This window comes from Pteropus alecto, unplaced genomic scaffold (assembly GCF_000325575.1).
Source record: "Pteropus alecto unplaced genomic scaffold, ASM32557v1 scaffold74, whole genome shotgun sequence".
Classification (NCBI taxonomy): domain Eukaryota; kingdom Metazoa; phylum Chordata; class Mammalia; order Chiroptera; family Pteropodidae; genus Pteropus; species Pteropus alecto.
In genome coordinates, this window is record NW_006436291.1 from 5,165,902 (window position 1) to 5,182,681 (window position 16,780).

General features: G+C 38.3%; 1 protein-coding gene across 1 annotated transcript in view; it reads right to left on the reverse strand.

Moving 5' to 3' along the window:
* The window catches only part of ZRANB1 (zinc finger RANBP2-type containing 1), a 51,063-nt gene extending 36,399 nt beyond the window's left edge, over window positions 1-14,664 (reverse strand). The window contains exons 1-2 of the mRNA XM_006912864.3: window positions 14,644-14,664; window positions 595-1,445 (exon numbers count right to left, since the gene is read on the reverse strand). Of these exons, the coding sequence (XP_006912926.1) occupies window positions 595-1,408 (814 nt within the window). The 5' untranslated portion in view covers window positions 1,409-1,445; window positions 14,644-14,664. The remainder of the gene's footprint in view (window positions 1-594; window positions 1,446-14,643) is intronic.
* Window positions 14,665-16,780: the final 2,116 nt, after the last annotated feature.

Here is a 16,780-nt window from a genome sequence, read left to right on the forward strand (position 1 = left end):
AGCAAAGCACTAAACCAAAACCACAAAACACACAAATCATAATTGAACCTGTAGAATGAGTTGGCCTCGCTAAATCAGTTTCATAAAGTTTGCAAATATTTACTACATGACGTTAGTGTTAAATTAGTATCAGTATTTTCAAGGTCAATGTTATGTGTGTTCGACTTCTTGGAGTCACACATTTTTGTGGTATTTTTAACATCTGACTAAAGCCTCTACCGTCACAAGATGCTCGCAGTGTTTACAAACACTCGGAAGCAGCAGCTGGTGTCCCCAGTCACATCTTGTTACAGCACACACAGAGTAGCAGTTTTAAACTCCAGGTATGTCTTTTACTACTGATGTGTGAAAAACTCTGTGTTCACTTAAAAAGTTTCTCCCTAATGATGGAGAAACACGTATACAATGACATGGAGGCAATTTAGTACAAAGTCATAACAAGATCACAAATACAGAGATTCTTATGCACGCACATTGAGAGCACCGCTCCCATGCTGAATGAACTAAACGCTAAGTACTACTGACCCCGCTTGTATCTTTCTCGTCACTTTTAACGTCTTTTCCCATCCCATTCAAAAAAATGCAGAAACTTACCCACACAAGCATTGAGGAAGAGCCAATCGGTTTTTTTCATCCTGTTTTTAATCTGCTTTACTTTTTTAAAGTCCACTTCGAGTTCCTCCTTGCTGCCAACGGCACCAGCCAATTCGATCCTCTGAAAATCCATTTTCATTTCAGAGTCTCGTTTCGTCGCAGGAGGCGACCTTCTTTGGCTATGTCCACTGCTACAGCTCCCCCTCCACCGAGCTCTGTCTTGCTCGTTTATTATGGAAGAAGCCTCTTCAGTCTCTGCCAACTCTATTGCTTCAATATTATTAGGTCTGGGATGATCGCAAACTACACATTTTTTAGCCTTGGCCCAGTTTTCGTACGTGCAAATAGAACAGGTCCAGTGCTGGGTCCTTGTGTTCAGTTTATTTCTATCATTGTATTCCTCGCAAGGATCAACAGAAAAAGCAACCGGCCTTGAGCCAGACCCTGAGGACTGAGGAGATTCTGTGGGGCTCCTGGTCCTACGCTGGGATAAGCACTGGGTGCATCTGATTGCCCTAGGCCAGTTCAAGTATGTGCACATGTGGCATGACCACTTGTTCGCGTTCTCCACGCTGTACGAAGACTTCACCCTCGGTCTTGCACTGGAGTCCGGGCATATCAAAGGACTGCTTCCTCCTTCGGTGCTGGAAGGATCCCAGTCTCTACCCACATCGCTTGAACCTCTCTTAAATGGATCTTCTGTAATAATTGTTCCGCTGGGTCTCTGGGCACGACACATAGTACACTTGATTGCAGATGGCCAGTTTTCATACGTACAATATTCACAAGCCCACTTAATTCCACGTTCTGACATCGTGCACTTCTTGAAGTGAGTTATGTCAGGCAGGAAGCTATAAATAATTAGGACATGGTTATTAAAACAATAATTACATAATTCCACCTCTAAAATATGCCCCCAAAATAAAAGTACCTTTCTACTTATAAATTTCTCAAACGACATATGCAAGATTTTAACCTATTCTCAGTTTTTTGATTTTGGTAGACACGGGGGATAAATTCCCAAAGAAAAACCTTAGATTTCGGGATTCGATAAAATTGTATTTCTGAATGCAAGGGGTAAGCAGGAGATAAAGGGAGGCTGTAAGAGGGAAGTTGCTAATGGGGATGTATCATTTCAGCCAGGTCGTCACCATCAATTTAGAAAAGGAATCAACCGTTAAAAGACTCATAGGTAAAGAGAAGAACACAAACCAAGTATCTTAAACATACAACCATTCTCAAATTATGAACATAGGTTAGCATGCTATCTAGGTATATAGTATCATGTTTGACTTACTAAAGAATGTGGAAGATCAAAGTCAATTCTATCATTCCTCCTAATGGAGAAAAGCAGCTTAAAAGTGCTAATTATCCACTGCTCTTAATAAGCACAGGTAGGAAAGAAAGCTGCTAAGGAATACTTCTTACAATTCACAAACGACCCTGTGAAACAGATAAAATTCCTTGATGGCCTATATCCTCAAAATCTACTTCTGTCTGAAACGCATAAAATAAAAATTGCACATCACCTATACTTGGGACAATGAAATCGATGGAATGTTGCTAACTACTAGCATACCACTCCAATATAATTTTGAATATTCATACTCAAAATAGTCAATATTTAACATATACTCAAAATTCAATTCCCATTAAAAATATAATCACTGTTTAAAAGTTTCCTATGATTCTTCACTGGGCTTCCTAACACCACATGACAATGAAGACTATTATTTAATGATGACGAACTTACAAAGGAAGTTAATAATGATTTTTTTAACGGCCTGAATTTAGACACTGGCCACTAAAGCCTCTCCATTTTCTTAAATCCCTTCTCAACTAAACTAATGTCATCTTGCCACCTATTTATATCCAGCAAAATGAAAGAAATTCCAGGCAGGTAATAGCTCTTCCCCTCTCTTTCTCAGGCATTTTCTCTGAACCTGGGAGCTCAATCTTTCATTTTGTAAGCGTGGTATTATGTCCCTGGCTTGCCAAGTCCTCAACTCATTTATAGTGTGAGCTGTTAAGAGGACAGATTCACTATAAGAAAGGCTACTATGTAATAGCTAAAAGAAAACTCACACTTACTAAGATTTTAGTTTCCATGCTATAACCTTCACCTCGCATATGGTCAGAATAAAAGTATGGTTTATAAAACAGATCAAAGACAAGATTCAGTCTTTCTGGGGGCTCCGATCCTGACTTCCTCAGGAGACATTGCAATACCATGTCTAACTGTGAGTAGTTTATTCCCATCGAAGAGACTGAAACTGAATTTCACTTGAGCCTGCTACTTCATCCAAAAGCGTTTTTTAAAAGGCTTTATTTTAATCAATTCTCTATTTTTTAAATCAATTCTCTGTGTTAATCCTACTCACTTCTTTTAATAATGAACTATTATATTTAGAATTTTAATTTAACACGGCAAATAAAATTAGCTATCTGATGGGCTGGTCAGTGAAACTGGACATGGGAAAGACACTTATCTACAAAACTTTAAACGTGTAAGTGTGCGCTAATGAGCACACTAATATGACTTGGTAATCTAAATCAATTCCTACCTGTATTGCTTGTTATTACTGAAGGTGCTGTAAACCAAGTATTTAAAAACAACAAAAAACACTGCTTGTATTTAGTTTTGAAGCCTTTTTCTCCTTCAGCAAGAGCATTTTTTGCCCAACCCAGCTAATTTATATTTATCTTGCTTAGATTTTTAAGTTTATTCTGTGCACACGATTACACACAATGAGATAAGTATGCTGAAGATCCAGGAACTCTAATCATATAAGCATCCCTAAAATGAACATTGAGATTTAACAGCTGTTTTCACACTCATTCGGCAGTTTCTTCCCTTTAGTTTCTCAGGAATGAAATATAAGTAAATTACTTGCTCATTCATTTGGAAATTAAAATGAGCAAGTAAAAACTTATCATGGTAAGAACAAGTAACATAATGAATATAGCCAGGGCTACCGTAAATAATTTCAATATTTCATTAAAAATATTCGCATTCAAAAACTCATGCTTGCTTTGATAGGCCTTACTTTGATATGGTTGTAGGCTCAACTGAACAGCTTGTGAACTTACATTATCTCAGCTAATCTTCATGGAACTAACATGCCAGTATAACATATTTAAATGTCCATGTCTGACTCTCCCCCAAAAAAAAGTTTGCCGCAGAAAATAAAGAATCATGTGCCTGGTGAACAGCCTGGCCCTTCCAAACATCCAGGTAACTAAATATGAAAACTAAGCTCAGAGTTCTAAGATAAGTGTGTTATGTTAGATGATGATGTATACAGTGCCCTTTCCATGGGGAATGGAGGCTGTGAGAATGCTGTTTTTTAGTAATGCGAAACTAAAATTCGGCAGAGAGGATTACCTGAGAGAGCCATTTGTACCTGCAGTAATCAGTAAATGGAACGTGAGAGTAAAGATAACAGCTCGACCATGTGGTTTTGAGATGAAATTTACACTAAGTACACTTTTTCTTCCAAATGTCATAAAAGGACATAAAATTATTTTTAATAGCAACAGGTTCTTAGTATTGCACACTGAAAAAGTTACAAAATCTCTTTTAACTTATATTGATATGCCCAAGTAAATTTCATTTAAGTCTAATTTTGCATGTAACACGTTTCCAATTCTATCCAATGAATCAAACTTCAATTAATTAGTAGAATAAAGTTAACGATAAAATCTGCATAACCTGGACCTTCTTTAAGAGGCACTAGACCCAAGTGCTACTCTTAAAAAAACAGTCCTTGGTTCGAATGCAATACCAGCAGTTAGTTCCCATTCCATGGACCAGAGTCCCTGAATCCGTCTATGCATCAAGCTCTACCTATAGGCAGACTGGATAATGTCTCCAGTATACCAACCATTTTCCAGTACTAAATTCACAACTGCTTTTAATTATATATCCTCAGTTCAAGCAATAATAAAGGCACAAGTATTATGGATGTATGGGTCGATGGCTGGGGTTAAGGGAGGGGCCAGTAATTGCACATCTTTTATATCGTCATGCTTAATAATGAATTAGGCCGTATTTGTGAAGCATTACTAAACACTGTAAAAGTGCTTACTACAAATTCCCCCGACCTACTAAAACCCTATTTAAGTGAACGGAAGAAGCGAAGTCATTCTCAAGTACAAAGTCCCTAAGAAACAAACTGAGAGCAGCTCAGTTGCCAGTTTCAGGTGATGAGAAGTTATCCAAAGAAAGGACTTACAGCAGTCTTTAAGGTTCTGTATTAGCTTTATTATTAAGTCCATAGTTAGTAATATAACTATTAATATAAATATAATCGTTGATACGAGTATTAATATACATCTGTGGAGATTTTACAGATGCTTAGAAAGCATCTTTAGGGAATACGGATGAAGGTAAAACTGAAAGGATGTTCCAAGCATGTTGAATTTTCAAGTTCTGTTAAAATATTACAAGGTAATTAATTCTGAATTGTAATATTTATATAAATAAAAAGTACTACTTAACTCTAAGCCAAAAATCCCATGCAGTCACTTCCTCTTTTCTCCTCAGCACCTTCCTACATTACTGTCTTCCTCACGACAGTCGATAGAAAAACTAACTGGTCTTGAGCAAGATCCCGTAGCTGGCTGGGTGCCATGGTGAACCCTCTATCTAAAATCCGACCTCATTTCAGGGCTCCAACAGCTTATTGCGCCCTACACTAAACCTCTTACCTTCCTCTCAGAACCCCCATCCTGACTTCTCCAGTTCCCACTAAGGACACCCCTGCACCCAGCATAAACTCAGGATCCTCCTGAATGCTGCCTTCTCCCCACGGATGCTCCCCAGTGGCCTCTGCCCCATCGGTTCTTCGCCTCCCACTCCTGCCATCGACCCTTTTCAGGTCAAAACGCCTACAACAGCCTCCTAAGCGCCTTCCCTTTCTAAATCCATCCGGCTCACGGCGATCAGGATAATTCTCCTCGTAACAAGGTGCTCTTTCTGAAGCTCTGCAATAGCATAAACTTTCAGCTCCTTCCCGTCACATGCACACACACACACATCTGCTCCTCACACACTCACTCCAAACACAACACATACCCCAGACTCATGCCTGTACCACTACCCCACGATACACACACGAAGGCTCCACCTGAGAAACACGAACACAGCAGACACACTCCTGGTGAATTTTGCCCGTCCCTTAAGGCTCAGTTCAAGTTTCGAGTCTCTCATTAAGTTTTTCAGATCACGTCAAGTACACGCCGAGCGCCATGTCTGCGAGCGCCCGGCACTCGCGGCGCTCCCTAGCGAGGTCTGGAACCCTGACTCGTGTGCTGTCTTTAGCCCATCTCCTCCCGCAGTTCTCAACGAGGTAGCTGAGGTTTCAAAAGTGATGGCTCAGAGATTCTAGTGGCATGGAATGGAAACCAGCCCCCCATGAAGAGACCCCACGGAGTGACCTGGCAAAGAAAGGGAAGTGGAGCTTTTGAGCAATCTCAGGCAAATAAAAAAAATCCTAGAGGATGGGATCCCCGCTTTGGGGCAAGACCGCAGGAGGAACGTGTCTGCCACAGGCTCTCGCGACACGGTTACCTACAAGACCCATGGTGTACAGTAGAAAGAAGTAGAAAGACGTGTGCAATCATCACATATCCTCTGCAAGTACTCGACCTACGTGAAATTATGTGTAATCGAGAATCAGCAGGTCTCAAAAACGTGCTGAGCATCCCTCTCTACAAAGAGAACTGTTACCTACGTCGCCTGCACCAAATGAGCAGACTTTGGCCCATCGCCAGGACTGTGTGCACAAGTGGGACAAAGTAAATTTAGTTAAAATGGCAAAGTTAAATAACACCTGTCACGGTGACCTTGCCTTATGGCCTCTATGCCTTAACTGAGGCAATTACCCAGACAACTAGCACAGTTACCCTCATTCCAACCGAACCTAAATCCTTGAAATGTAACGAAGAATATAAAATTTATGTTTTAAAGTCAACACTGTGCTTTTTTAAAAAACTATAATAAAAGTTACATTCTAATGTTTTTCTTTTAACCTATCTTCCAATCATTTCAAGAGGAATCCTACATCTTTACATAGAAGGGTTTTACCTGTAACTTCCCCCAACTTCCTCTACTTCAACTTCCTCAACTGCTTCAGTTCCTCGACAGTCGCAATACAGGAAGGAGGGGTGATACGGCACGTGCATCTTGAGCTACGCAGACCCTATCCTAGCATGGTTCCTTCACACAGCTTCAGAGACAGCGCAGGTCAGCCACGCACCCCAAATTATCATCCCAAATAAAACTAATTTCACGTAACAACCAAAGACTCAGAAATATTGATATAACTAGATAAAGCATTGTCCCTATGCTCAGAGCACCTGCAACCTAATTAGGTGAAAGATGACAAGTTTTCCCAGACATACATGAAACTGGGTGATCATCTTCAAGAGTGCACATCGACCCAGCAGTCGATAAATAAAACAACTTTTGCAAGAACTATAAACATGCTACCTCGCTCGAAATGATTTCTTTCATTTATCCTATCCATTTTCTGTTCACACCAAACAGATTAATCCCAACTAAGTATCCACAGAAACCAAGAGTCATTACTGTACACCTAGCCCAACAAAAGGCCATGTTTTTACCAAACATTACAACTTTTAGATAATCAGCAAGTTCTGATATAAAGAAAGAAAAAGATGTGAAAAGCAGACAGGATCAAATGGATGAAATATTCCAAGGCAAAAATCAACTCAGAGCTACGTCTTGACCAAAAATCTCTTTCATAATGCCCCACTCCATTATAGTGATTTGAATTAAAACTTATTTTATAAATACAAGTTACTTACAAATGTTATTTATTAATAATAGTGTGATTCAATTAGATCTCTTGATTCCTAGTGTAATGAATAATAGGAAAATGGTATGGAGATTTTGTGATTTGGGTTTTCATTGTAGGGACAGGGAGAACGAGTAGGCAAAAGTTTAGCAAAGGGCAACCTAGGAAGGAACGCCAAAGACTACTGCCACAGGCACTGCTTGCTCAATCATTAGGGCTGGACGGATGTCTAGGCCACCTCTGTCTATTGCGCAATTTTGCCGGGGCCAGCCTTATCTGACTAAGAGAACAGCAGAAATGCTAGCATTTACTATATGCCAGACACTGTTCTAAGGACAATACATATAAATTAACTAACTTAATCTTCAGAACCCTAAGAAACAGGTATTATTATTATCTCCAATTTTAATGACTGAAAACAGGAACAGAGAACTGAGAAGCTGAGTGATTTGCCTAAAGTCACAAAGCTTACTCAAGTGGCAGAGGCAGGGTTTGAATCCAGACATTTTGGCACCAAAGTCTGTACTATATACATTATGTAATAAACATACTTTCCTACTGCAGCTCAGAGTCACCTGTTCCCATTATCCAGAGTTTTTCACTAAGCAGTCCTTCTTAGATGACTACTGACAGTATCCAAACAAGTAAACTTAAAAAAATAAGGATAAACTTATTAACGCACATTTTGCTCAAATTTTAGCTTTAAGATTACATTGAATCTTCCCAAAGCATATCTAGATTAAGTACTGCAAAGTGTCTAAAAAGTAGAGCAAGTAAAGCGGAACCTACGTCAGTTATTTACAAAACAAAATATACTAAATTTAGCATCTACACCTGCGTGAAAAATGACAACTTGGAGTACTCACCATGATTTTAGACTATATAATACCTTAAGTATTTTTTTTATTTTGGAGTCGATCACTGAGGAAGATTAATATTAATCTTTATTATTAATAAGTCACTCTGACTTCTCTTCAACACACCAGTACAGATTACTAAAGAAACCACAGTAAGTCAATTAAAATAAAACCTTTCATTTTCATTCAGACAAGTGAAAAAGGGGAAAGTCTCACCAAATGACTGATGTTATGAATTAAATACGTATACATTGAAGCAATACCAAAAATCTATTTTTAAGGGAAAGCTATCCTACATCTATACACCATACTACCTATGAATTATCTGCACCAGATAATAATAATCGTTATCAAACCTGAATATGATCAAGCTGCTAGTTCTAACTACCAGTTTAAAGAATTATGGGGGATAGAGGTACAAAATCATACAGTGGAGATGCAATCAGCAAATTCCTGTGTGTATGTGTATATTAAATCATTAACATAGATGTTAAAAATTAATTTGAACGCTGATTTTATATTTAAAAATTATTAAGAATTTAAGGCATGATTAACAGTATTGTATCCGTATTTGTAAGAGTCCTTTTCTCTTAAGAGACACATACTCAAATATTTAGTGTTATAATGTGTCTGGAATTTGCTTTAAAATAATCCACTGGGAGGAAGCGAGAGGAATATAAATGAAACAAAGTTGGCCACATGTGTTGATAGCTGGGTGATGGCTACGTAAGAATCCTGCTAGTCTCTCTATATGTACATACGTTTGAAATTTGTCATAATAAAAAGTTTCTACAATCTATCAAGAAGGTAATAAATGCTGTTCTAGAAAGAATCAAGGCTTAGATTGCGAAGGCTAGAGAAGGAGCAGGAAGCACTATACTGCATAGTGTTAAGACCGCATGCTACTCAAAACTTGGTCCGGGGGCCGACGAATCTCAATAAAACTCCGGGCTTACGTTTGAGAAGCAATGTTAAAACATTTGGAAAACTTAATATAGTTTCTTTCTACAACTCACAGGTATAGTTCACAAAAGTGAGAAAATATATCAAAATATGAACGAAAGTTTCTTTCACCCTAAACTCTCACAAATGAATATCGCACTTCAGAAAACTAAAACGGAATTAAAATGGAGTGATAAAAATGTCTTTTCACTGTCTCTCATGAACAAAGATGCAAAATTCCTCAACAAAATATTAGCAAATTGAATCTAACAATGTATAAAAAGAACTATACATCATAATCAAGTGAGGTTTATCTCAGATAAACGAGGCTAGTTCAATGTTCAAAAATGAATTAGTGAAATCCATAATATGAGCAGGCTATCAAAAAAAAAAAAAAGACCACATGAACACATGCAGAAAAGACATTTGACAGAATCTAAAATCCATTCATGATCTAAAAAAAAAACTCTCAGCAAACTAGGAATACAGGAGAATTTCCTCAACTTGATAAAGAGCATGTACAAAAAAACCCTCATACCTAACAACATATTTAACGGTGAGAAACTAGAAACTTTCCTTCTAAAGCAAGGCTGTCCCCTCTCACCGCTCCTTTCCAACACCAAACTGGAGATTTTAGCTAACGCTATAAGGAAATAAAATGCATACCAGTTGGGAAGAATAAAATTGTTTTTATTCGCAGATGACATGATTGCCTATGTAGAAAATCTGAAAGAATCAACAAAACAACTCCCAGAGCTTGTGATTATAATAAGGTAAAGGTTACCTAAGTTAATTACCTTCCTATTTACCCACCAGTAATTAAAAAGTGGAATTTGAAATTAAAAACATATTAGCATTTACAATAGCACCCCCAAACGTGAAATAATTAGGTATAAACCTAATAAAATATGCACAAGATGAAATCTGATGAAAGAAATCAAAGAAGAACTAAATAAATGAAGAGACTATTCCATGTTCATGAATAGAAAAACAATGTCAAAATCTCAGATCTTCCCAACTTGATCAAGAGATTCAATGCAATCCCAATCAAAACCCAGCAAATTATGTTGTGGGTATTAACGAACTAATTCTAAAGTTTATATGGAGAAGCATAAGACTCAGAATAGCCAACACAGTACTGAAGGAAAAAACAATGGAATGGCTACCCTGACTTCATGACTCACTGTAACGCCACAGTGATCAAGATGGCATGACACTGGCGAAAGAACAAACAGGTAAATGGAACAGAACAGAGCACCCAGAAATAGACCCGCATATACAGAGTCGACTGACCTTTCAAATGAGAAAAGCAAGACAATGGGAAAAAGCTTTCAAAAAATGGTGAACTGACATCCACATGCAAAAACATGACTCAAACAGAGACAGACCTTACACTCTTTACAAAAATTAACTAAAAATTGACCGCCGGTCTAAATGTAAAATGCAGAACTATAAAATTCCTAGAATATAACATAAAAGGAAATCCAGACGACCCTGGCCATGGCAATGTCTTTTTAGATAAAACACCAAAGGTACAATCCACAAAAGAAATAACAGATAAACTGGGTTTGTTAAAATTGAAAACTTCTGCTCTGCAAAAGACACGGTCCAGAGATTGTCAAGATAAGCCAGAAAATTGGAGAAAATATTTTCAAAAGGCATATCTGATAAAGAACTGTTATCCAAAAGATGCAAAGAACTCTTGAAACTCAACAATAAGAAAACAATCCAATTAAAACGTGAGCAAAAGCCCTGAACCGACACCTCATCAAAGAAGATATACGGATGGCAAACAAGCATATGGAAAGATGCTCAACATCCTATATCAGTAGGGAACTGCGAATTAAAACGGCAATGAGACACCACCACATACCTACTAGAAGGGCCAAAATCCAGAACACAGACCACACCAAATGCTGACGAGGACGTGGAGCAGGAACTCTCTCGCTCACTGCTGGTGGAAATGCAAATGGTACAGCTACTTAGGAAGAAAGTTTGGCAGTTTCTTACGAAACTAAACAAGCTCTTAACATAAAATCCAGCAACTGGGTGCGCCTTGGTATTTACCCAATGGAGCTGAAAACTTATCTCCACACAAAAGCCTGCACACAGATGTTTACAGCAGCCTTATTCATAATTGTCAAAACTTGAAAGCAACCAAGAAGTCCTTCAGTAGGTGAACAGATAAATTGTGGTACATCCAAACAATGGAATATTAATCAGCACTGAAAAGAAATGAACTATCAAGTCATGAAAAAACATGGAGAAACCTTAAATGCACATTTCTAAATGAAAGAAGCCAATCTGAAATGACTGTATACTGTATGCTTCCAACTATATGACATTCTGGAAAAGGCCAAACTATAGAGACAACAAAAACATCAGTAGATGCCAGGGTTGGTGGGAGGGTAGGATGAATAGACAGAGTACAGAGGATGTTTAGGGCTGTAAAACTATTCTGTATGACATTATAATGGTAGATACCTGTCATCACATGTTTGTCAAAACCCACATCACACACAGCACCGAGAGTGAACCTTAATGTAAACCATGGACTCTGATTGATTAAGATGTGCCACTGTCCATTCATCCATTGCAGCGAATGCACCACTCTGCTGTGGGCGCCGGCAGAGGGAGAGGTCACACGTGCGTGGGAGCAGGGCGGGCTATGAGAACTCTGTACTTTCTGTTCAACTCTGCTGTGAACCTAAAGTGCTCTACGAAATAGTCTGTTTTTTTAAAAAAATCTGCTTCTTAACAGTGTTTTAGTCACTAATACAGAGAAAACATTTTCTTAAAAAATTACTATCGATTCTCAAAGAATGATGGGGAGTTTTAAAAAGGACATAGGAACTTTTGTTGTAAACCAAAAATGCTCTAAAAATACCCAATTTGAAATATATTCACACCTAAAATCTTAAATTAAAAAAAAAAAGACAGAAATTAGCATGAAGGCCTCCCACTGTCTAAATCTGGATCTTGAGCATCCACATAAATAATCATCAGTAAAGAGTTTTGAAGCATTGAATAAAATAAAAACTATAAAAATCTATGTCTACAAAGGTGTAGATAAACACACAAATAAATAGGGGAAAGCTCTTCCTTACAACAGAAATCCAACTCATAAATTCAAAAAGAATAAATGAATTAGAAAATCGCCGTTTGGCAATCTTCACAACAGATTCAGAAAATAATTATTGATGGATGTTAAAACTAGCTGATAAGTTTGATAAGTCTGAGGATATTTAAATGGTCTCTAGGTATCTCCCCTCATCAATCAACAAAACCTAGTAGACACCACCTTAACCAAGCCATCAAAGTAATCACATCATTTGCCTCTGGGTATGTTGTACACATCACTTCTGTGGTATTCTTGACCAAAAGTGCATAATCTAACTCTAAACATGAGATAACATCAGACATACCATATTTATGAGACTGTCTACAAAATAACTAGTCCTATATTCTTCAAAAACGACACTATCATGAAAAACAAAGACTTTACAATGCCAGTGAAAGGAGCTTATTAAAAACATGGTCACAGTCTAGAACACAGGCTCTAAGATTTTTTGTCTTTATTTAAAAAAAAAAAAAAAAACCCCTACTAATGAGATAACTGACAAAATTTGAATAAGATTTGCAGAATCTTAGTCTTAAGAATTACATAATAGCATTATACAATGTTAATTTCCTGATTTTGATCACTGTATTGTGGTTAAATAAGAGAAAGCCCTTGTTTTAAAGAAATACACACTGAAATACTAAGGGATAAAGGATTTTAAGTCTGCAACTGACTTCCAAACAGTGCTGGAGGGAAATAATACACACACATGTCTACATTACACAATAAAACTTATCATTTACAAAATAACTTTCATATCCTTACACAGTAACCAAATGGATCCTCTAGAAATGGAAACCAAGTGACAAGGACCTGAAATCCTGAAATCCCAGTCCACTCAACAAAATTTAAATTTCCCAGTCTTTCTTGAAAATCTTAACATAAAAGTGAATTTCGTTCTGCTCCTGATGCGGCAAGCTCGCTCTCACCTTAAGAGCTTTGTATGAGAAATCTCTTCTGCTGGATGCTCTTTCCCCAGATTTCACATGGTCAGCTGCAGTCGCTGAAATCTAGGTTCTTCCCTGTCCACTCTCAGTCCCTGCCACATCACCTCACTTTCTTTACCGGCACAGCAAGTACTACTACCTGGCTTTTTATTATTATTATTATTTGCTCCTTGATTGTCTCTCCAAACTCTCGAATGTAAATACAAGTAACAGACCTCGTCCTGTTCCCAGAGACACCTGGCTGTGGAGCACAGCTACTTTCTCAAATGCTTAACAAGGAACAGGTCGTTACTAAATGTTTTAACTTCAGTAGCCTTTGAAACATCATTTCTTGTAATTTACTTTTTTTAACTCCTAAACAATCTCAGATCCCATAGAAGGTACCCAATAATTATTAACCTAATTTTCTGAAAGAATTTCTATAAAATCGATGTCTTCGGATTTTCAACTTAATACAACAAATATCCCCAACATAGCGCCACCCCCCTCCCCCACCACACACACACACGCAGGGAGAAAGAACTCTTCCCACCTGTAAAGATGTCCCACACTGAAGTGGATCGCTCCTGTCTAATTTCTAGTCCCCTGACAATAGCAGCTCTGGGAGAAAGTGAGGGTCAGGGACTGGAGAAATAAGACACTCATAACCAGATGCTAGGAGTGCCTGTCCAAGCTCATCAGCGTACGTTAGCCACACTGAACCCCCTCCTGGCCCTTAAACATGGCATGTCACTGTCACAGCTCCGTGCCTTCACTCACATGACTGCTGCTGCACAGGGTACTCTCTCTCCTGTCCTCACCTTCCTTTCAAAGGACCAACTCAAATGTCTCCACCTTTGTAAACCCTTCCTGACTCAATCCTAATCTTACACTAAATTAGTCACTTCTTTACCAAGTCACGGTACTTAGTTTCGTGGATTATGGTTTGTTTCTAACAATCAACTATGAGAAATTCATTTTTATGTCTGTATAAACAGTGTCTACTATGTGACAGTTGCTCACTAATCACTTAGCCAGTAAAAACCTACTCAGCATGGTATCAAAGAATAGGATTTCAAAAAAAGATTAGTCAAAAACAGTTCTGTCTATGGCCATGCTACCCTGACAAGCCCTATCTAGACTGATCTCAGAAGCTAAGCAGGGTCAGGCCTGGTTAGTACTTGGATGGGAGACCACCTAGGAAGACCAGGTGCTGGAGGCGTTAAAAATAAAAAATAAGGGATGACAAGGTCCTTGCAATCTGGTGAGGTCAACCAAGAGTTGCCTCGCCTAAAAAAAAAAAAAAAAAGTTCTCCAAACTGCTATAGTTCCCCTGTTTAAAAACAAACACCAAAAAAAAAAAAATGAAGTTAATTACCTACCCTAACCAAAAAAGCAAAAAAGAATTTAGAAGTGGTTTGAAAATGTCCAGCCTTCAGATTCCGACCTCGAGTATATGCTGCAATCTCCTGTGCAACACTAGAGATCCTTTTCTCCACCTGTGAAATAAGGATAATTTCTTCACATATCCAGGAAATACTGTCTTGCAATAATCAATTTATAGTTGAGAATAATTATACTGTTAAAGCTAATTTCAGTAAATGGTGCTGGGACAACCAGGTAGCCACCCACAAAAGAATTATGTTGGGCTCCTATCTTGTACTATATACAAAACTCAACTCAAGATTCTTACAGACCTAAATATAAGCGCTAAAACTATAACGTTCATAGAAGAAAACACAGATGTGCACCTTCTTGATCCTGGAATAGACCATGGCTTCTTAGAGATGACACCAAAAGCATAAATGACAAAAGAAAACATCAACTGGACTACATGGAAATTAAAACCTTTTGTGCTTAAAAGGCCACCATCAACAATGAGAAGATATTCTTCTCACAGGCGGCCTGAGATGATCTCTGAAAATGGTTTGCTAGTCAGTGGATCCAGAAAACCCCACAAAATCATGCAAATCAAGAGGTTCAAATCTTCACATTCACTTTAAGAATACTCATGAAACTGCCCAGGTTGTCAAGGATGTGCATATCCGAAAAGCCACCAAGTATTTGAAGGCTGTCCCTTTACAAAAGCAACGTGTCCCACTATTCTGTCGTTACAATGCTGGAGCTGGCAGGTGTGCCCAGGCCAAACAGTGGGGCTGGATGCAGGGTCCATGGCCCAAAAAGAGAGCTGAATTTTTGCTGCACATGCTTAAAAATGCAGAGAGTAGTGAACCTAAGGGCTTAGATGTAGATTCTCTTCACGGAGCACACCCGGGTGATGCAGCGCAGAGCTCACGGGCGGCTGAACCCCTGCATGAGTCTCGCTGCCACGCTGAGATGGTCCTCCCTGAGAAAGAGCACACTGCTCCTAAACCAGAAGAGGAGGCTGCACAGAAGAAAGGTATTCCAGAAGAAACTGAAGACACAAAAACTTATGGCCCAGGAGTAAATCCAGCATTAAATAAATGCTGATAAACGTAAAAGCAAAAAACAAAAATAAAAAGAGGGTGAAAAGATAACCCACAAAATAGGAGAAATCACTTACCTGACTTGCATCCGGAATATATAAAGAACTCTTACAACTCAACAGCGAAAAGACAATAACCCAACTGAAATGTGGACAAAAGAATAGAATAGACATTTTTTTTAAAGAAGATGCACCAATGACCAAAAAGAACATGAAGAAATACTCAATACCATTAGTCCTTAGGGAAATACAAATAAAAACTAGGAGGTGACACTTCATTAGCATAGCTGTAATAAGACAGACAATAACAAGCATTGATGAGGAAGTAGAGAAATGGAACTGTCATACCCTGTAGGCAGAAATGCTAAATGGTGCAACCACTCGGGAAAACAGCCTGAAATTCCTCAGAGGTTAAACACATGATTTACCACATGACCCAGCAATTCCACTCCTAGGTGTATACCCAAGAGAAATGAAAGCTTCTGCTCACACAAAAATCCTGGATGCAAATGTTCATAGCAACATATTTCATGAAAGACAAAAAATGGAAACAATCTAAATGTCCATCAGTCAAGAATGGCTAACGATACAACAGAATATTAATTATTCAGCCAAAAAAAAAAGGAATGAAGTACTGATGATACGTGCCACAACAGGAATAATCCTTGAAAACTGTATTCTAAATGACCGAAGCCAAGCATAAAGGTCACATATTATGATTCTATTTATATGAAATGTACAGAAAAGGCAAATCTATAGAGACAGCAAGTAGATTCGTGGTTGCCAGGAACTGGGGCAAAGGAAGTCATGACTGCTAAAGGGTACAGGGTCTCTTTATGGGGTGATGAAAATGTTCTGGATAGTGGTACTGGTCACATAACTCTGAACAGGCTAAAAGCCAATGAATGAATTGTATATTTTAAAAGGGTGGATTTTATGGCATGTGAAATAAACCTCAATGAAGCTGTTAATAAAAAATAATTTAAGAAAAAAATGAAAAGATACTATGAGCCACTGCAAGATGTGGCTCGGTGGAATGCAGCTACTGTGAG